This window comes from Mastacembelus armatus, chromosome 7, assembly GCF_900324485.2.
Source record: "Mastacembelus armatus chromosome 7, fMasArm1.2, whole genome shotgun sequence".
NCBI classification, from domain to species: domain Eukaryota; kingdom Metazoa; phylum Chordata; class Actinopteri; order Synbranchiformes; family Mastacembelidae; genus Mastacembelus; species Mastacembelus armatus.
Window position 1 is genome coordinate 26598523 of NC_046639.1, and position 21871 is coordinate 26620393.

General features: G+C 39.4%; 1 protein-coding gene across 15 annotated transcripts in view; it reads right to left on the reverse strand.

Moving 5' to 3' along the window:
- Positions 1-3974: 3974 nt before the first annotated feature.
- The window catches only part of chl1a (cell adhesion molecule L1-like a), a 43379-nt gene continuing 25482 nt past the window's right edge, over positions 3975-21871 (reverse strand). For 10 of the 15 annotated variants that reach the window (XM_026332259.1, XM_026332252.1, XM_026332257.2 and 7 more), the window contains 9 exons: positions 21400-21470; positions 21066-21288; positions 20052-20167; positions 18220-18424; positions 17416-17538; positions 15761-15943; positions 10014-10196; positions 8867-8939; positions 3975-4464 (listed from right to left, as the gene is read on the reverse strand). In XM_026332259.1, coding sequence (XP_026188044.1) covers positions 4251-4464; positions 8867-8939; positions 10014-10196; positions 15761-15943; positions 17416-17538; positions 18220-18424; positions 20052-20167; positions 21066-21288; positions 21400-21470 — 1391 coding nt within the window. In that variant the 3' untranslated portion in view covers positions 3975-4250. Of the gene's footprint in view, positions 4465-7084; positions 8719-8866; positions 9819-10013; positions 10197-15760; positions 15944-17415; positions 17539-18219; positions 18425-20051; positions 20168-21065; positions 21289-21399; positions 21471-21871 lie in introns of those variants that run through there. The other 5 variants (XM_026332261.1, XM_026332265.1, XM_026332262.1 and 2 more) reach the window with 4 other exon arrangements.

The window sequence follows — 21871 nt, forward strand, 5'->3', positions numbered from 1 at the left end:
TGCCCACAAAGAAAAAATTAAAAAGGATCACACACAGCTGCCGTTTGTGTTCTGACATATGTTGAAATAACCCAATTTAATCATTATTAACAAGCATTGTAATGCACTAAAAATACCATTGAAACATCACTGTAGGTGGGCAGTTGCAGTGTTCAAACACGGACAAATAAAGTTGCTTTGATTTAGCTTTGCAAGTTATTTCTTCACACGGCAAATACTTTGAGCATACTCAGTGTGTTGTGTATGGATTGTGGTTTGTGCCAGTTGCTTTGACGCCCCAAGGCTAAGAAAGGAAAGTGAGAATTATTCACCACCCACGCAGCACTTACAAGTCTCTATCTGATCCTCCAGCAATAGTCTACATGAAATCCTTTGCTGACTCAAACTCAGGATCTGCTGGCTTAGAGTGATCTGTATCTGGATCTTTGATGACACCCATACCTGACTTATTTCAAACCATCATTCATCAAGCTCCATTATGTTGACGTATGCATTGTCATTATCTGAACGACAGCCAGTGGGAGCATCCTTTTCCCCATCTGCATTCAATCGCTCTCTTCTACAGTAATGAAATGCAGATGTGGTACAACTGAACATCCCAGCGTCCACTTCGACCTGTTTCTAGCACAGCAACCCCCTGTTCCCTGACACAGCCGGTCAGACGTTGTAATTATATTACGGATGCATGTCTCATTAGTCACTGCCATGGCTGAGTGTCCCTGCCTCCTCCTGATCTACTCATACAATTTCACACATGCACATGCGAACAAGTTTGTTTTCATTCCTTGTGGGAACTTTACGCTTACATTAATATCTGGAGACATCACGTTCACCACCAGTCAATGTTTGGACACACTTTCCCATTGAAATGAAAGAGAAAGTGTCTGAAAAGGTTTTGGTCCCCACAATGTGAGTAATACCAGACACATGGGCAAGCACACGCACGCACACGCACGCACGCACGCACACGTGCACGCACACACACACACACACACACACACACACACACACACAGTCATCCACTCAATTGCTGGCTGGCATTTTGAGAGTGTTTGGGCTTGCATCTAAAGCAGTTTACCAGGGAAATAATAGGCCTCTAAAAGGATTCTCTGTATGCAGAATCATCCCTTTTCATTTGCATTCTAGTGAAACAAATTAAATTTTAGCAGAAGGTGAGTATGGCACCATGTTGAGATGACAAAAGAATGAGCCCAAACAGGGGGGAGAGGATACCTGAGCGCTAAATTAGATGAGAGTTCTTCTGAGTGTTACGGTGACAACTTTTATTTGAGAAATTGCTGCATTTAGATTTATTTTGTTTTTTTCCAAAGAGAAATGACTCCAGGTTTTCTCATTTTTAAGGAGAAAAAGATCAAGTGCATTTTAAATTATTTCAATAGCAATTTCTTGAATGTCTAGACGTTAATGTCTCGGCAACTGTCTTTGTTTTGTTAGTCTGCTTTGGATTTCAGCAAAAAGGTAATAACTGTCGTTTATTACACATCTGCTAAAAAAATGTTGACAAAAATTGAAGGCCAGTGAAAGAATATGGAAAATGAAACACTCATTTTGTGTCAAAGCCATGCACCTTGTTTCTGACCTCCTTTTATTTTCATCTGCAATGTTACTAAAGCAGATTTCAATAAAGAGTATGCAGCCAAATAACCTTCAGTATTGTCCTTGAGATTAACTGTGAATGTTGCTGTCAATAGGCCTGTCTGGCCGTTTGGCCTTTTAAAAAAGTTGAAGGCGAGATGTTAGTTTAACCCTGCTACCAATGCTTCAGCAAATGCTTTTACTTGGATTAATTCAAAAGCCACCAAAGAGAAGAATCTCATTCAGAGCATTTTCAGAAACACTCGTCAATGTTCCTCTCTCAAGTAACCTGATGGTGTTCATTATTTATGACATCAGGCCACCTTCTCCTTTGCCTACTGGGTAGATGTTTAAACTAAGAAAACTACACCTCTTCCCTGTGTTTTTATAGCGTCCTGTCAGTGTCTTCGCTTGGTTAAAACACCGAGTGGTTACAGCCTGTGGTTACTTGGCTGAAGTCACAGCATGTGTGCGCATGCTATCGATTTCCTCCCACCAGGCAATTTCCAGGCCACTTAGTCTAAATATCAGCTCTGATCGAATCGACTAAATGAAGCGATCAGCTCTGAGCTGGAATCTACGAGTTTGTGTAAATGTCTGTTGTCCACCAGCAAAAACATCCGGCAGTGCTGCTTCATTTAATATGGATTCAGGTTATGTCAAGGTCCTAACCTGGGCTCGTTCTAAAAGAGGCCTATTATGAATTTTCAAAAGGGTCACCAGCACAATTTAGAGGAACAAAAAAGTTACTTGTGTGACACTCACTGACTGGAGTACTCTTTTGTTGTTGTTTAGAGGGTTTAACTTTTCACAGAGAAAGCAATTTGAAAACGGATGAGGGTGTAATCCCTGACAATACAGGGATTATCGCTTTAAATGACCTTTATCTGGCATAAGGCATGGAGTGCTTTTCAATTCAGCTATCCAAAGCCTGGTTTGAATATAGCTAAAATGCCTATTTATAATCACCAGAAAATAAACAGACTATACAGCTGCAAGGAGATTATGCATTCAAAAGGGAAGATAAGGGCCTCCAAGGTATTTTAGAGATATGCAAGTATTGCACATTTAAACATAGGAAGGCAGAATATTCTGTATTTATGGGGCAGACTATGTTTAGATATATCATAAATTTAAGTTAAAAAAATGTTAATTTTGCAATTTTAGTGCAACTACATGTAAGAAAACAATTCCTTGGATGGTTTTTGTTGGAAGGCTCAAAATAAGAAGGATAGTTTTAGAGGAATTTTCACATGACAGTCAATCATCTTTGTAGATGGGATTCATTGAAGGTGAATAAATTTAGGAGGAGACTAAGCACTGCTTTGATTCAGATAACTGGGGTCATGGAGTAAACTTTCTTTCTTCCAATCTGCTGACCACTGTTGTTCTAATTGGCTTGAAGTTTGAATACTCATTGATTTATCATCTTGCTTGCTTGTAGGTGAATTTTAGCTTTAATCTTGTCAAACACGTACAACATGCAGTTAAGACTAATGTTTCACTGGTTGGTAAAACATTTTTCCCCCATGAAATACAAAAACCAACTGGATCTCTATGGTTTTCAAACATCTTACTTTCTACTCTTCGTATCTTGAAAGAGCTCAGCCTTCATGAACATCTTAGCGACACATTTTGAAAGGATTGACGGTATCTGTTGCAGAGATCCCAGTAAAACAATTTATGGGATTTGCAACTTGTTTGACCTTTGAGAGTATTGAGCTTATTTCAGCCATGTTTGCAGCATCTTAGTATCACTTTGTGTTTAATTGGTGAACAAAAATTGCTTCATCATTTTAGAAACGGCTAAGCCAAAAACATTTTTTTGTATATATTGAAATTATATTCCATATTCAGTTGAGTACATACAGTACCAACATGAAATGGAGCGTACCAAAAGAGTGGGTGCTTTGTAAATTACATAAATGTATTTGATTACACTAATGCAATAGAGGAATACACTTTTAACCGATGTAATTCCTCCACTCATTTAAGGGTGATATTGTTAGAGAAATTAATTACAAGTGGTTCTTGAGTTTATGTTGTTTGACATCAAAAGTAATTAAAAATGTTCATTAAGACATTTTGATAACAAAAATACAGCTTTCACTCATTAATAAAACTAAAAATGTATACATAAAATGTTTATCAAATTTTTGATCATGCATGTGATTGTCTTCCCCCTAATCCTTCAGTAAGACGTCATCCTGCACTACGGTGATGAATGAATGTACATGTAGATAAATCCGCTTCATCCAAAAATGTGTGAAAAATACACATATGGTGTGAAAAATACACATATGGTGACAATGTTGGTATTTTTACTTCCACTGCTTTTTGTTACAGTAGAAAATAAGTGTACACCTCTGAACACTGGATGATAGGTAGAAAAAACTTTATTAATATTCAGAAATTAATGATACACTCAAATTATACAGTTCATTCAGTATGTACAAAGACTCAGATGGTTTTGATATCTGTGGTGGTTGTATTCTTTCCATTCTGCTCCCTAGACATATCTTCTGGCTTGCTGTAGAAACCTCTGCATATTTGAACCATTTGTATTCCCCCATATTTGGTTCTTAAAAGTCATATCTAATGCCAGGGAAGCTGAATATAAAAACTATCCTGAAACAATTCAACTGGAGCTGGCTTTATGCAGTGACTAGGCTAGGTCCACTGGGTCCACTAACAGAGGCTCGGTGCTTGCATCCCGAATATTCACCAATAAATGAACCGTCTTCATTGAATTCTCCTCCACCATCAGCATAGTCAACCAGGCTGTCTTGGCTAAGGCTGTCCCCAACCGTGTCATCTTCGTTCAGGGAACACAAGCTACTGCCCTTCAGCGGCTTCTCCTCGCTGTCACTACCATCAACAATAACAGAGAAGGATGATCAGGATCAGTGGTGCAGTGCGTATTGCAGCACATTGTACAGTACATCAGGCACACATGGTCCTAAAAGGCTATTGTTGACACACAGGCACTCATAGTTTCACATATATTCAAAAACTAAACACAAACACCAGGATATAGTGCATATAGACAATTAAGTGCATGGCTGCACTAACACACACACACACACACACACGCACACGCGCGCACACACGCGCGCACACACGCGCGCGCACACACGCGCACACACACGCGCACACACAATCACAAGTCAAGCTCTTATGGTTTCAATATCACTATTGTATAAAATCACTATGGATGGCAGGCAGGGGTGGACGAAGCAGCTGCACAGCAGGAATGGGAGCACAAGGGAGGCGGGGAGGGCCTGCTACAATCACTTCACTAATTGCTAATTGCCAGGGCTTCAGGACCAAAGGCAATTTCAAATCTCTTTAGAGCAATGGAAATTGCCGTAGTGCAGTAAAAAAAAGAAGATGGGTGGGAGGTGTGTGCCTGTAAGAGGATGGGGAGGAAGAGGGAGAAAGAGGTGGAGCATATGCAATGCCAGACAAACAGCCTGTCATTCCTGGTATTCCCAAAGGACCTACTGGCCGGCCGAGGAGATTAGACGCCAATTTAAGGCTGGGCAAGTGTCCAACTCACAGGTGTCACATGACAAGATGCGGGGTCACCTCAAAGCACTGAGGATATTTTTCCTTCCTGTCCTCTCTTCTAATTCCCTAAACCATCCATGTTTGGTAACACCTCACTCTCTCTCTATCCTCTGGTTTAGTATTCATAACACAGAGTGTCTGCGTTCAGAGACGATGCTCAGGTGGCTGCTCTATGATAGTGCCATTTGAGACGTACTGTAGTTGACACCTTAAGCGGCACTGAGCAGCATTTTAGCACAGAGACGAGGTTCAAGGTAAGATTTCTAATCGGGTCTTCTTCACGTGCATTTTTAATAACCAATCTTATCTTTCCTATTTCATGAGACCATTTACCATGCAAGTCACATAAGGTCCACATTTCAGCTCTTATCAAAACATTCTTTCTCTGACGACTCTAGAGCGCTGAAGATAAGTGGTTGTTATCTAAGAGCGGTGGAATGCCACAGCCGCCGCAGCCCGCCCACAGTGACTTTGAATACAGTGATAAAATGGGGCTGAATGCTTTTGAGCCCCAGCTCATTTGAGACCTTGGTCGTGATCCAGCTCAGTCTCAGCTGTTGGTGTAAAAGGCTTTCCTTCAAGCACACACAGGTGAGAGATGGAGGTACACCACCGGGCAGAAGGTAATTAAATTTGCCAACCTGCTATTACTAACTTAGTCCAGGGGCTGCACATGAACGTCAGGTGCAAAGTGGATTCTCCCTCCACCCCCACATGTACCTAAAGTTTTATTTATTGTAGTTTACAGATGTGCCTAGAGGAAAACATCCCCCCATCTGATGTCATCTTCTAAACTTCACACAAAAATATGAGAAAATGAGAGCAAAGATGAGAAAAAAGTAGAAAGGTATAAACCACAATAGATAGACTTTCTGTGGAAAGAAAATGCATCACACTGTTGGCTAGCAGCCTGCTCCAGCTTTGATACCTGCTGTTCTTGCAGTGGACAGAGGAGCAAGGCAGCAGAGGGCTGTCTCCAAAGAGAAATTGGCTGAAGCATAATTACCACTTGTCAGCTCTAGAGACACGTGGCACACCGGCGGGTGGTCTATTGCCTTCAGAGATTCAAAGGGCACAAGAGAGCCCTGAATCCAGCTCTAAAGCAGGAAAACAACATCATAGTAAAGCTGAGGGCACTCTGGGGGGACAGTAGTCAGAACAGCCTCATGAAACCAACTCATGAGAGGAATCCTAAAGAGAGCTGCAACTATCTACAACAACTCAAACTTATACCACCATGGCTTCTCCTGCCTGATGAGCTCTGAAGTAATCTTGGCATCAAGGTTTGAAACAGTATCACAATATTTGTTTACGTCATGAAAAACCACATAAAACTGTAACTGAGTCCCATGTATCACAACTCTTCACACATACAACCTCAGTAGGTATGTTAGTTTGTCATTAGAAACATAGCACAAAATAAAAATAATCATGTAATCATCATGATGTGAAGTCAAGTATGATAATATTCAATTACAACACAGCCCAGCCTCCAGTCTTCATCACAGAAAACAGATGTGGTTGAAAGCAACCTGCATCTGCACAACAATCATTACAATCACCAATATTGGTTGACAACAACAATCCACAAAAACAGTCATCTTGAGCAAGAGTAAAAATCTACTTATTACATTTTCCATCCATCCATCATCTGTACCCCCTTAGTCCTAACCAGGGTCCCATGGATCTGCTGGAGCCTATCCCAGCTCTCTTTGGGTGAAAGGCAGGGGTCCACCCTGGACAGGTCCCCAGTCCATCACAGGGCCACATAGAGACAAACAACCTCACTCACTCACACTCACTCCTATGGGCAATTTAGAGTCACCAATCAACCTGACATACATGTTTTTGGACTGTGGGAGGAAACCAGAGTACCTGGAGAAAACCCACACAAGCACAGGGAGAACATGCAGACTCCACACAGAAAGGCCCCTGATGGGTTTCAAACCAGGAACCTTCTTGCTGTGAGGCAACAGTGCTAACCACTAACCCACCATGCTGGCCACTTATTACATTTTAAACTATATAATCTATTAATGGGGTTGCAGACACTGGACAATGCATTTTCCTGTTTAACAGAATTATAGTCTTGGCAAGAATCACAGGAAAGCAATTGGCAGCAACCACACAGTTGTGAGTAATCATGTTCTGAATAATATGATGACGAGCAGAATCACAAAAGACAAAACAAGCTATTTTAGGTGATTTCTGTTGCTTGTGCAGAAACAAACAAGCCATGGTCACACGGTTGCTGTCAAGCAAAATGGGATTGAGTCTGTTTCCCTAAACTGTCACTGCAGCAGCTAAACAATGCAAACAAAGGAATTTCAACAGCTTTTATAAAGTACAACAGCTGTCTGCTTTGGGCATGAGGGCCCAGTTATGCCTGTTTCTGTGATTATAAAAAAAATCCTTCAGAAATTACTGTACATTCTACAATAACCTTTACATTTGTAGTGAAAGATTCAACTGTTGAAAATTACAGTGTGACATCTGCCAAGATATCCCACAGGACACATCCTGATTCATAATGTGAATCAGCGTTCAGTCAGTTCCCAGGTAAGCAGGGTCTCTACAGCAGCACTTAATGTTCCGATAATCTCCAGTCTACTTAAAGACACCTTTCTAAAGTGCTTAGAAACATGTCACCCAGTGCAGCACTGGTGTGCTCTTAATAGTTTTTGGACAACAATGGAGAGACACACGAATTAGCTAAGCCGGGGCCTTGATTGAGTATACTGAATTCATTGTTGGGTTTAGTCTGTGTGGGATCTGTGGAAAAAAAAAAAAATCAAAATCCTTTAGATAATCAATGACATAATTGCTGTTTAAGAAATATCTTGCTTGTGATATACAGTTATTAGAACCAGGCTTTTCCCTTTAAGTAACGATTTACTGGATTGTTGAATTCATTAATAAGATTCTTTGCATGGTTAGCCATTACCCTGTGTTGCACATTTGCTGTACTGACCTAAACATTACACAATCTGTTTAAGAAATAGGAGTTCTTTCACATTAGAGGATGAAATAATTGTCTATTCTAGACATGAGATGTTCAAAATCACATAGTGGGTTAGCTCAAAAGATTGCTTAAAAATGCTAAATGCCAGAGAAAATCATTCTGACTACTTTCAAGGAGAGTATGCGACTATGTGACTGAGACAAGCTACAAAAAGAAGCGTGGGCCTTTAAGAAATTGCTTCAATAGGGGTATTTTATGTTTCACTGTTATGTATATAAGTTATTGTATATTATAGCGACAGCAAGCACACACTGGTTTTTTGGCAGACTAAATTATGTACACAAAATATGTGTGCACACATTCTTATACGCAAAACGGCCTACTTATCCCTAGAGGAACAAGCACACTGTGAACACACACATGCACACAATCAGAATCTAAGAACAAAGTCAAGGCAGTAACAACTGACAAAGCTTAAGGTGAGTGCCACCCACTACGCATCACTACACCATGTGATTACCTAGCCTGTTAAATGACGAGAACATTGGCTTCTTGGCTGATCCTGGTAAAGCTCATGAATGCAAGGTTTGCTTTTGGGAGAGAAAAACATTGCTGTGACAAATGGCAAATGACTTCCTCAGCTAGAAAATATTTAATATTGTACAACAATGCATTTCAAAGAGATTAAACAACACAATTTTGCACTGCAGCATTCCTCTGCAGAAATGAGCAGCTCACCTGTATTCACAGAAGGTGTCATCATTCATTCCTTGAGACTCCACATCAGGGTGGAGATCCTCCTTCTCTTTCACTGCAGGAGGACAGGGCAGAAAATTTGGTGCCAAGAACAGTACTTTATAGATGTAATTACAAATAACATGTAATGTTGGGACACAAAATAATATGTAGTGCTTCACATTCAGATAACTATAAACACCTATGTTTGTAACAACTAGCATCTGCCTTCTTCAAAACCAAAACAAAAAGTTTGTGCTTAAAAGGTGTAAAACAAAAATGAACTATACATTGGTATCACCATACAAGTTGTATAACACCAAAATGTGTAACCTTTATATCACATCCATATGCTGAAAGCTTGTCTTTTGTGTGTCTGCACAAAGTGCTATACAACAGCTCTTTGTCTAAATATGCTTTAAAAATACCAGCTGCTTTTGATAAAAACAAGAGAGGGGTTTTGTGAAAAGAGCTAGATGAGCAAAGAGGAATCTAAAGGAGCTGATGAAATATTCAGTGCTTCATGTCAAAAGCTACTGCAGGCAAATATGTGGAGTTGAAGGGGGAAGAAGGGAAAGCAGGTTAAGAGGAAAGAAACAAAGTGAGGAGACACTTTGCAGGTAGGTACCACTGTAAGACGCCACAGAGGAAGAGCCAGGAGGGTCTGCACAGGTGAGGGGAGGGGAGAAGGGAACAAAGACGGCTGATTCTCACTAACGTTGCTTGACAAGGTATGTAATCAGAAGGACTAAGCAGAACTAACAGAACTACACAAATTCCTTCAGATGAGGGAAAACTACACTTGCTGCATGTATCTCATGGAGAATACATTTGGGGTTAGTGGTCTTTGTATTGGCAGGATTGGCATACAAGGGTGTCCATGCATGCAAAATGTATTTCAGGGTTGAGGGTCACAGTTTGAAGTCCATTGCAGATTTTTGTTCTTTCAGGATGTCTACCAAAATAAAAGTAAAAAGTAAAAAGAAGGCAGCATCCTGGAAAAAAAATGGTGTTATTTAAAATGTCAGCAAATATTACCAAATAGGACTAATACATTGTACATATACTGTACACTTCAAGAGATGAATTTTGGGTCATGCCCCAAAGCAAAATGACAAGGGGACCCGACTCTGGTCAAAGACTAACTGACCTTTTTCCATGGAGAACATGTCTTGTCGCTGGGGCGGCGGCGGCGGCGTACCTGCATACTTGCCACCTTTGTTTCTCTGCAGAAAGCAGGCCATGAGTGCGATAAGGGTGAGAAATGCCACAGCACACATGGTCCCAATGAACCATCCCTGGGTCGAAAAGTCACTGTGCTGACCTTCCACACCTGAGAACAGCAAAGAGACAGAGCTCAGCAATTGACCCAACACACAGATCTTTTTGCGTATGACGGTCCTCTCAAGCACTGCTCATACAACTTCATGTTTGACTCACAACAGAAAAACATGATGGGTTCAAGTTTGAATGAAAGTTCTCAACGTTTTGGACTCACATTCTCTTCAGCAATAACAGACTATCTCTTCAGAAAGAATACTACATAGGAAATAAAAACAAATACACAGAGTTTCAAGGAAAATAAGTAAACTCAGTCACCACAGTCGACATCAATTTGTCAACAATATGGGCGTATTGTTGGGGTGGGTTAGAACTCAATCACTAAACTAGATTGAGTGCAACACCTTTCTCTCTTCTCACCTTTGACTCGAGTTTGGATAACGTCCTCAAAAATGCTAGCGTTTTCAAGCAACCTCTTGGCCATGAGGCGTATGGTGTACACTGCTCCAGGTTTGAGCCCGTCAATTACATGGAAACTTTGAGATGTGTTTACAGCATTTGAAATCCACCAGTTACCATCACCTACACAGCCAAGCATAAGAAGTGCACAAGCAGCAGGTCGGTATAAGAATTCATGCTATTGACAGAAAATAGGGTGAGCTATTGCTATGTATATAAGTTATTAAATGCACCTGTTGAACTATATATAACTTTAAATACACCTTAATACATTTTGAGGCAATCATGGAAACAACGGAAGCAGCCATGCAGATGGTAAGCCTTAAATATAATTTTAGAGGTTTATATAAAAACTTCTCAGTTGCATCTAAACATGATACCACCTAAAATTCATATTAATGTTTAATAAGGTGGGGGCTGGAAAACTAGCTTACGGTTATTCATATAAGCCACATAAAGCTGCGAGTCCTCCTGCTCTTGTCTGGCAGTCCAGCTGATATTGGCATAGGTGTCACTCACATATGAGCTTATGTTCAACAGAGCTGGAACTGATAATGAGAGAAGAAAAAGAATGAAAGGAAAACACAGACAGGCATAGAGAAAAAGAGAAAGGAGATTAGCAGAGGCAAACAGGATGCCCCTACAGTGCAGTGTAAAAACAGTGCAGCTAGCAGAAACCCTTCACAGCAACAGTTCAAAAGGCAATGCTGGGCCCCAGACTTAATTGAGTAGAGTTGGATTTTTGCCTCATAAAGGGTAGATATAGAGATTGTGGGTGCAAGTGACATCTAGTCTTCACTCTCTCTAAAGCAAAGTGCATATTTCCGGCACCTCACCATGAGCGGATATCAGAATAGACTGAAATGACTCCACGTCTCGAAACCCACTGTTGGTTAAACCTTCAGCTACATCAAGATGAGATCACAGCAATTTCCTTGACAGTGCTTGTGTAAGTGTGAACTATATACCTAAAGGAAGATGAGTAGAATTGCCTGGAATAGAGCTGGGAAAGGAAAGAACGCAGTTGTGGCCTGAAATAAAAGAGAAGCCTCAGATGTTAGTTTCCTGCTACAATACTGTCTTGTCTAATACTAAGACAGGGTTGTTAAAGCAACCAGGACAAGTGGATTAATGGGCAAGTACAGAATGACTGATAGTAAACACATTATTGTAGCAAGGAAAATGATTTGTCAAACGCAAATGATTCATCTGTCCTGAATTGGCATTCAGGAATCAATCAAACTATATTTGTACACCTATAAAGCAGAAACTTGCTGCGGCTATTGCCTACTACTAGCTACATCAACACACCCACAACCTTGTCTATTGCTACCACTACTTCTATGTTAACAAGCTGCAGGGACTGCAGGCAGTGATACATACGGATCTGAACAGGGGCCACAGCTGGAGTCGGGGAAAAATCTTCAGAGGGATAGAAGAAAATGAAATACAGCAGAAGATTACAGATATATAGAAAGCTGGCTTTAAGACTGTTAAAGCAGGCACAGATACACACATTCACAATTCTGGATGGATGTGTAACTACACATGTAGAGTATATCCATGTACAAATATGTGGGCAGTGCATCCTCACAAAAATATACATATATACCCATGGATAGCACCAGAAACAATCTAATACTAAAATATCCGTTAGGAAAATGCCATTAAAGCGATGCATTGGATTTGGTGAATGACTGAGTACAGCACTACCAGCGGGTACTGCTCAACAAAATTATCGTACACTTCTTCCTCCCAATTACAATACATATTATTAATAATAATAATAATAATAAATTGAGTATTGGATGTAGGGCATTTAAAATGCAACTTCCAGGTTTTTGTTTTTATTTTTTTTAAATGTGTACCTAAAAATCTATGTCAAATTATGTCACAATAAAGTTGTCCCTTCATCGTCCATTGTACAGCCCACTTCTTTTCAACATGAAGCCAGCCCTCAACTAAACTTTTTCTAATGTTAAGTTCAAGCCATTAGCAAAATTGTTGGAGATAACGACTTGGATGTTCAAATGCTGCACCAGGGAGCAAATACTTTAATCTCTGGAGGAGCTGGTTATTTCTGTGTGAAAGAGGTATATGCTCCTCTTTACTTTTTGTATAGTAACCCACTTTATGGCTGCTGCTTCATTATCTCATGAGACCTAATGGAGAAAAACAGATATTGTTCTGTGTCTGCCACACGGTTCTCTTAAGGCTGTTAGCTGTTCTGTCTCTCCCTTTTCTTTTCTTTCTCAGATGTACCCGGTCCTTTTGTGTGTTTTTTCTCTTTCAGTCACTCTCTTGGCTTTACAAACCTTTCAAACAAGTTCCATGGATGCACATCTGCATATAATTCTGTGGCTGTTTTTTGTTCTGGGAGGTCAATCTGTAATTTTGAAGGCAAACAACTGTTTATCCAAACTAAATGGGAATAAGCATTAAAAGCTCAGTCACAAAGCTGAAATCTAAAAGGAACACTTCAGAGCCTGGGCTTACTGACATGCATTTATTTTTTTTTCCAGTGCCACTCCATCACTCCCCATTAATGTCTTTAATTCATGATGCCTCTGCTCCCTGCTGTTGGCATCCATAAATCTACTTCGCTGCACTGTGACTAACATGCCCTGAGGACAGCGCTCCAAAAACAACCATTTTATCTCCCTACCAAACCATATTTACAAACAATGCATCTAACTAATGGCTCTCATGCTGGACATCCACCTACAAGATGCAAAGCCTCTCAAAGGAAATATAAAAGGCAAAATGAAATGAATATCTTTTATTAAAACATTTAGCAACAGTGGAGACATATTCTAACTTCATTTTTTTGCCTGCCATGCAATGGAGGGAGCAAAGAATTTTCTTGAGCTGTCACAAAATTGTGGCACTCACTTTCATTGTTACTGGTGTCCAGAAATTAACACTTCCCAAATGCAGCTAAAGCAAAAATTATCAAAGTTAGCGTTGTTACATTAGTAACTACAGTGGATCAGTTAAACTCAATGGTTCAATTAAAACAGAAGTAAAATCTACATGCTTCACTTAAAACTATACCACTGGAATTACTAAACACATTGTTTAATATTAGCTTTAATCAATTGCTATAACTAAGAAGGATTTGCATCTTTTAACCATTCAATTAGAATTTAAAGGAAAAATGAAATCACTACTATTTTTCAAAACAAACGATCTGTACTGAGGTTGAACTAGCCACATTTTCCTGTTTCAAACACCTTATTTTGTTTATTTCCTTTCTGTTTATCAGTTCATTAATTCACTTAGTGAGACCAGCTCTCTGGCTGAAATGGATATCACCTTCAGGAACAACATGATGAACATTCAAGGTCATTAAAATGTTGTGTGACAGATCATCATCGTGACTTATTAACTCTATTTGAGGGAGAGTTCATGTACAGCCACTGAAAGGAAATGCAGAAAAGTTGGCCAACAAGCCACTTTCTCTTACACAATTTGAAAAACAGAGGATAGTCCAGGTTATTGCCCTCTGTGACTGAGCAGCTGCTAAAACTTGCTGCAACTGCTGATTTTCAACATCTAGCCTCAACAACAAAAAGGAGGGAAATGCACTTCAAAAACACAATATAGCTGGCATCAAGGTGGTAATGAAAGGTGCTCTATTCACACCTGCAAAAAGTCAGCAAGTACGACCATTTTTTGTTTATTTCTGCTTCCAATTAGACCAGTACTTGCTGGATGCGTCTTTACATGTGTGATATTTTTTGTGCTGTTGCAGGGCTGTCAATGATGACAATGACTATACCTTCAGACATGTATTTCTGAAAGTGTTTTAAATTTGTTCTGTACAGACATCACTGGGAGGAAATGTGACACCTTGACAGGACAAAAGTGTACAGGAAGTAGCACTTCCTGTACACTTTTGTTGTAGCACTGGCCATCTCATCACCTTCAGGAAATGTGAAATGATTAAGCATCTTGTCATTGTGATGCATGGAGAGTGTGTGATATCTAATTTCACAGGTATGCTGATGACACATAATTCTACATTTCTGTAGAGCCAAATTAAACTGTCTTGAGCTTATCCTGTCTATCAGAAAACAAAAACTCAATGAATAGTATCTTTCTAAACTCGGACCTGGTTTAGGTCAAATCCGAAGTGCCGCTGCACATCAGATGAGTGATCAAAATAGTGTTCTTTCATCTAATCAAGTTTAAGTGTAGACCAACATTCCTGAAAATGTGAGAGAGCAAGCAAGATGCTGCAAAACCAATTCATTCTAATTCCAATTCATCTCAAAGTTATTGTAACTTCCCACAAGGATTTTGAAAGGGCATTTAGAGGATAAAAAGCTATTCACAATTCTTCTGCTAGACTTCAAACTAAAAAGAGACACAATGCAGTTCAGGATGAGACACGCTAGCTCCCTGAAGCCTTTGGAAAAATCCTTTTACTTTTGTATAAAGCTCTAAATGGCTCAGGACCGCAGACCTCAGCTCTAAACTGCCGACTCCCTGTTGTTTTATGTGTCTTCAGGTTCACACTGCTCCTACACTGAAAGTCTGTTAGACATTCACAACCACTGTCATATGAAAACTGGAGATGCACCTTTTTATACTGCAAGTGGAAAATCATTTACAAAGGTTTTAAGGAGCAATTTAAAACAGCAGCTTGAAAGAGAATTTATCTGTCTCAGTTACTTTTGCTGTGCTTATTCCATTGTTACTTTACTGATGCTGTTTGTGCTTGTTTTTGCTCAGCTGTTTTCTTTTTTCTACTCTCAAGGTCTTTCCTAATTGTTTTAAGCTTTATTTGTGTGAAGGGCGTAGTGAAATGAAGCTTATTTTATTTCCAAGTTAATTTCAAAGGTGCAAACCCAGATTGGCAAAAATATATAAAAAAAAAAAAAAAAAAAAAAAGACTGATGATAAAATATCCTGACTTTTACTCGGTGTGCACCAAGCTTGGAAAACACTGGTTCCTTCAATTTCCTCAACTCAAAAAAAATAAATAAATAAAATAAAAATATAAATATGTATTTTTTCCATTTATGGTACAAGTTGAATTATAAAATAACTTTGTATGACTATAATATTACAACTAGCTGTATGTGGTATGCTATGAAACCTATGCAGATTTTAGAAGCCACACTACCACCACTGATTCTTCCATCTACTCACGGCCTGTAGTCATGGTGTTGCTCTCCTCAGCCAGTGGAGGTCCACAACCTGCTCGAGTGCAGGCACTAATGTGGAAGCGGTAGAGGCTGCCTTCCTCTAAGCCCTGCAGCTGCAACTGGGTGGTCTCTGCCCCAGTGATGTTCCTCTCCTGGGAATCCACCACTTCCAGTGTGGTCTCATTAACTGTAGATGAAGGAGAAAGATGTCAGATCAGTCTAAGTGGCATGAGTGAGCCTTCAACAGGTAGATGCTGAAAAAGTCATCACACTTGGCTTATATTGTATGTTAATGCAACACAACTATAATGAGGGTCAATGGTCTACGGAGGGGGAAGATGAATAGATGTCATGCTAGCTCATGCAGAAAGTGGAAATAGGAGATGCATGTCGTGACAGGTGAGGTGAGGAGGAATACATTAGGGAGAAAGGCGAGGGAAGATGAAAGGAGGCGAGAGAAAGCTCAAGGGGGCGGTGTAAATAAGTGGCAATGGATGAAAAGAAGAGGAGGAAAGGAGCAGGAAAGAGAAAAGCAAGAGGAGGAGGAAATGGAGGAGATGGATTAAAAAGGTTGAAAAACTATAAGAACAGGTGGGATGGAAAGAGAAGAATAAAAACAAAGATGCAAATCAGCAATCATAAGCAGTATAACATATTATATGTATTATAGATCAAGGTATGTGTGCAGACTCAACGAACTTCATTACTGTTAGAACTGCACAGAATATTGAATATTTCATGTGTTTATGAATACTGGCAGATTCTCACATACTAATTACAGTTCTATTACTCAACTGAATGCGCAGACTATATATTTTCTTCATAAAATTAACAGGAAACATAATATGTTTCAATTAAGTAGTGAATCGATTCACACACAAAAACACATTTTACACCCACAGACATATTGTGTGTGAATATCTGTATAAAGTCTGACATCTTCTAGTGGAAAAAGGCAGAAAGGAGAGGGGAGTATTGAAGAGCTGGCCAGCCTCCGTGGGCGCTGGTGGAGGCGGCACAGGGCTGTCTTTGCCTTCACATTTTACACAAAAGACTTCAGAAATGTCAACCAACGACAGTGTAGGCTTGGAAAACAGACAGAGTGTAATGAAAGCCCCTCACTTACTTGTTCACCCTAACTGTATAAAGGGTGTTTTTCCCCAAAAAGAAATGGTTCTGAGGGATAAATGCCAAAGAAATTTGAACAAGCGCACAGAATGCAAACAGCACAGACTTAAATTATTCTTTTGGAGGAGAACCTGCAGCCCATGAGGACACAATATAATAAATACTGACCAAACTGTCAAGCCTCAGTCTAAATTAACTGGCACAACTGCTGCTGCAAACCATTGCAGAGTATAAAACAGATTATTTAGTGTCACACAGTGCCACCTAGTGTTAACAGATCCAAGAATAGTAAAAAGAATAAAGGTGGATGCAGAGGATGCTACAATACTCAAGCAGAGACGCATATATAGGAATCAAAGCTGATATTTTCTTCCTCCACTGATGCTTCTCCTACACTCCTGATTACCCACAATGCCTCATACATCAAAGCACTGAGCTACAGTACAAATCTGTCCATGAAAACACTGCAATGTCAAAGGTCCATACTATGACTCAGTGAGTAATTACTCAAATAACACAGTGTGTACATACTGAGGTGGTACTGCAGGAGATAACCAGTGAGGATGCCATTTGCTTCCAGTGGTGGTCCCCATACCAGCAAAATTGAGTCTTTCTGGGCATTGGAAGCAGTCAGTACAGGCACTTGTTCAGGAACTATGAAGTTGACAAAGATGTTAATGCAATTACCATACATGTTTCTCCAGATGCATGTTATTTACTGGGAGATGGTTAAACATTACATCAGAGTGACAGTCTAAGTATTAAAATAGTTATAAAAATAGGTGATTTCTTCTTTTTCCAAAAGAAAAACTCTCTGATGTCTTAAGATCACCTCCAGACATGTTTTGAAACATAAAAATACTCCTCAACTTTGATTTATAATTTATGTCTGATACAGTCATTCTACAAATTACTACTACAATTTACATAGTAATCCAAATCCACTAATCCTCTACCACACACATATGTCAAGGTTATTCATATCTCAGGTTTAACTACTGGACATGCTGTCTCTTACGTAACTAAAAAGCCTTTTCTCAGTGTATTTGCACTGGAGACTTCAAGTTTCTACATCACATTTTTGTATATTGGATCAAATTTAGTTTACAATCTAGTTCCAATCAGAAAGTCATCGTGCATGTTCACATTTTGATCTGAGTTTTAAGTTGTGCAGAGAACCTCGCCCCTTTCGGCAGATGAATGCAAGAAAACCCTTTCGGTGTCAGAGTCTGTACATACATCATTAGGTACACGAATCATGTCCTTGTACTTTTTTCCTTGCACATACAGTTAGTGTGTGATGACCACACACGTGTGTCATTCCCAACAACTCACCTCCCTCTGGAGTATTAAAAGTGACAGGGTCACTGTTGGGCCCATTGCCTTTCTTGTTAAACACACTGACAGTGAGTCTGTAGTCTGAGAAAGGTTTGAGGCCTGGCACTACAGCATGACTCCTCTTCCCGGGGAATATCAGGAACTGGCGCTCATCTAAAATCTTGTTAGGATTTAGCAGATTCCGCTTTCTCAACCAGTGAATCTGTTAGAAGGAAGTAAAGAAAGATGGTGAGTCCGAACAGAATACAGATAGGAAGCAGAACAGAGGCTACAGATCAATGAAATAAAATATGTTGACAAGAAGTAATTAATGTTTCATCTGTAATTAGGCCAATAACTGAAATCAGGCATCAAATAGCAACTGTGAGACTGATTTGAAGCTTTTTACAAGTCACTTCAAGTGACGGGCTGCTACTTCATGCGATCACATCGTACCTCTGTACTGCCTACATAACTTTAATAGCAACACCTTTACAGGTGACAGAATTAAGTTAAGGGAGAATCTGCCAAACAGCATAATTTTACAGCTACTATATCATCACATTGATGATGTACTTTTTAATTAAGTTATACATCCATGAAATGAACAAAAACGAAAAATATAATTACACTACAACTTTCACAGCTTTCAAAACTGAGATGTCTGTGAGAGCACATGCATTCATCTTCCAAAGGCTGTGTCTTTGCTGACTTAGGACCAAAACATTCCAGCAGCACACACCTTTCAGAAAACAGACATTAGGGAGTTTAAAATACAGAAAATGAAAACAAATTGGGTTGAGATCCCTCCACAAAATCTTAAATTTATAATTTTAAGAAATAATCTTTCTCTTTGTGCTCGATACTACAATAAATGACCTCTCAAAATGTAACTGACATAACTCTCATTAAAAAACAGTGAGCTTTATGCTCTACATGCAAAGTTAATATGTCATTTGTAATGTCCTGTTCAGCTTACACAGGACATTTAATATTACATAGCCACACTTCTATGAAAGTTTTGCTTTATTTCAGAGATGAGTATTAGGTAACCAGCCTAATTAATTAATGAAGCTTACGGTTATTTTGATGCAGTGCTGAAAAAAATAATCAGATTCACTGTTGTAAAATTATACAATGAGCAGTTTTGTAATTTCTCTGTCCTTTGCTGAGACAGACTTTTTGCATAACATTATTGGCTGAAGAGGGGTCATGTTAAGGACAAAACAGTAAATATGATGGGTGTCTAATTCCTTATGAAGTGTCTTTGGTTACGATGCACTGAGGAGAAGGGAGTGAAAAGGGTTAAGACAAGAAACATTTAATATAATGAGATGTAAAAAATGTGCTCGAATAAAGATCTAATTGCACCAGTTAACACAGCTAAGAGATGTTGACCTTCCAAGTTAACCCACCAAATTAAAGCAAGCAGTAACTAAGTAACACAGTTCTCTTTAGCCTGCTGGCCTTGCAGGATTATGAAAACAATGAACATTACTTTTAAAATGACTATTTTAGTAATGGATTATTTCATAGGACTCTCCACAGTTAATTGCACTTTTAATGCAGTTGCATATGCTTTAAAAAGCTAAAGTTAAGTATTGTACTTTCTGCACATTAGTCTTTAACTAATCTGACCAGTCATTATAATACAGGCCTAATTTTCAAGTCAATGTATGGTAGTTACGGTACGTTGACACATTAGTTTAGCTTTTTAACTATACCTCTGTTACCTTGGTGTATCTTTGTCACGTAAACACGAAGTTACACCGGAACGGTAAAATACTGTTCAGTGCACTGAAAGTCCTCAGTTACACAACGTGTCATACTTGAAAACTACAAAAACCTACGTTGTAGCCGCCCAGATGACCTCTGACTGTGGCAGGTGGAACTGGGGTCCAGCTAACTCTCAGAACAGTGGTGTTTATCACCTCCACTGCTACGTCCTGTGGTGCTGTGGTAGGAACTGAAGAACACAAACAGGAAGGTCAGGGATACAAACAAAGTGCGAACAACAGGCCACCTTTGCAGAGGACTTATTAACACCACCACACGTACAAAAATAACTTAGACGAAAATGCTTGCAAATACACTAAGTAACACAATAAAATCACCCTGCTGGACAGAAAACAGCCTAATTAGGTGGTCTGAGGTGTTATTTTATGGTTGGAAGAGGTCTTACTTTTGCTTTAGGATGCTGATTAAGGTGGTAAATAACCACAGCTGGACACCAGATAAAACAGCTTAATTAATCAAAGCTGGAAGGAAAAAACAACACCATATGTCCTAAATATCTGCTCTACATGTAACTGCACTGGTAATGGGAAAGGATAGAAGCACAGCAGAAACTAGAGAGGGAAACAGCCACTGTGCCTCAGTAGACCTACAGCACAAAGTGTCGCGATCTGTCAAATCTCTCCCAGCTTCTGAGAAAGAAGTGGAAATTTGACATCCTCCTACAAAGGTTATTTGCCACCTGCTGGATTTAGAAAAGGGGGGTTTCTTTTTTCTTTTTCAGAGGGGAGTAAAAGTGACTATTGCACAGCTGCATGAAGGTTAAAATTATGGGGAAAAGTGGGAAAAAGGGAGAGAACTTAACCTGACACATTTTCTCGCAGACAATGCCAAAAGAAAACTGAAGACAGGGAGAGATAAAAAAAAAAAAAAAAAAAAAATCACAAAGTTCACAGTAAGTCAGCAACACAGCAGCAGCTACATATGCATATTTTCAGGATATGTTTAACTCAAACAGCAGAATCAATGTGAGTTTCATATCAACATATTACTGTATATACTGAAACTATGAATCACATATACAAATGACAGTAACATACACTAGAGGTTACATTAAGTCTGCAACTTACCATCCTCTCCAGAGTATCCTGTAACAACTTTAGGCTCTGGTGCCCAACCATAGCTGTTCCTACTCCGAATTCTGACCTCATATGGGACAAAGGTGGGCGTGTTTGTCACAACAATGGAGTGCCTTTGAACCAGGTGGTCATTCCAGGCTTCCTCTACACCCAGTTTTCGGTAGCTCACCTGGTACTCCAGACCTGGGCCATTTTGTTCGATGGGCAACAATGGCTGCAACAGGACAATGTGGTAATGACTTAATTAAAAATACTTTCATTTTATGAAGGTTTATGAAGCACAATCTTATAGATGGAGATACTTTATATAAATCCTTTCTCTTACCTCCCAGCTGATGTCCATTTGATGAGGAAGATGACCTTGAATTTTGATGTTCTCTGGGTTTCTATCAGGAGCTTTGAAGAATTTTTAAATTAAATTAATAGAAATAAAAATAATATGTTAATCCTCGTATTTCTTTCTTAGAGCAAAATCATGAGGTCCTCTAATGTCAAGTTGGTTTGAGAGAGGAGTTGGGATTGACCTCTGATTCAGAAAATATATATTTTTTTATATTCTGTATTATAGCTGTACAAATAAATAATGCAAGCAGCAGAGTAGAAGGGATGCTGTTTGTGTACAGTGAGTGTGAGGACCACAGCAGAGGATGACAACAATAAAATGTTTGAGAAAAGTCATTTGCAGCTTTATGGACTGCTGCTGTTAACATTTGAGCGATGCTAGTTCCGACATGTTATGTTTATAACTCTAATGACAATATTTTCTGTCCCCCTCTGCTTTCGTCCACAGCACGCAA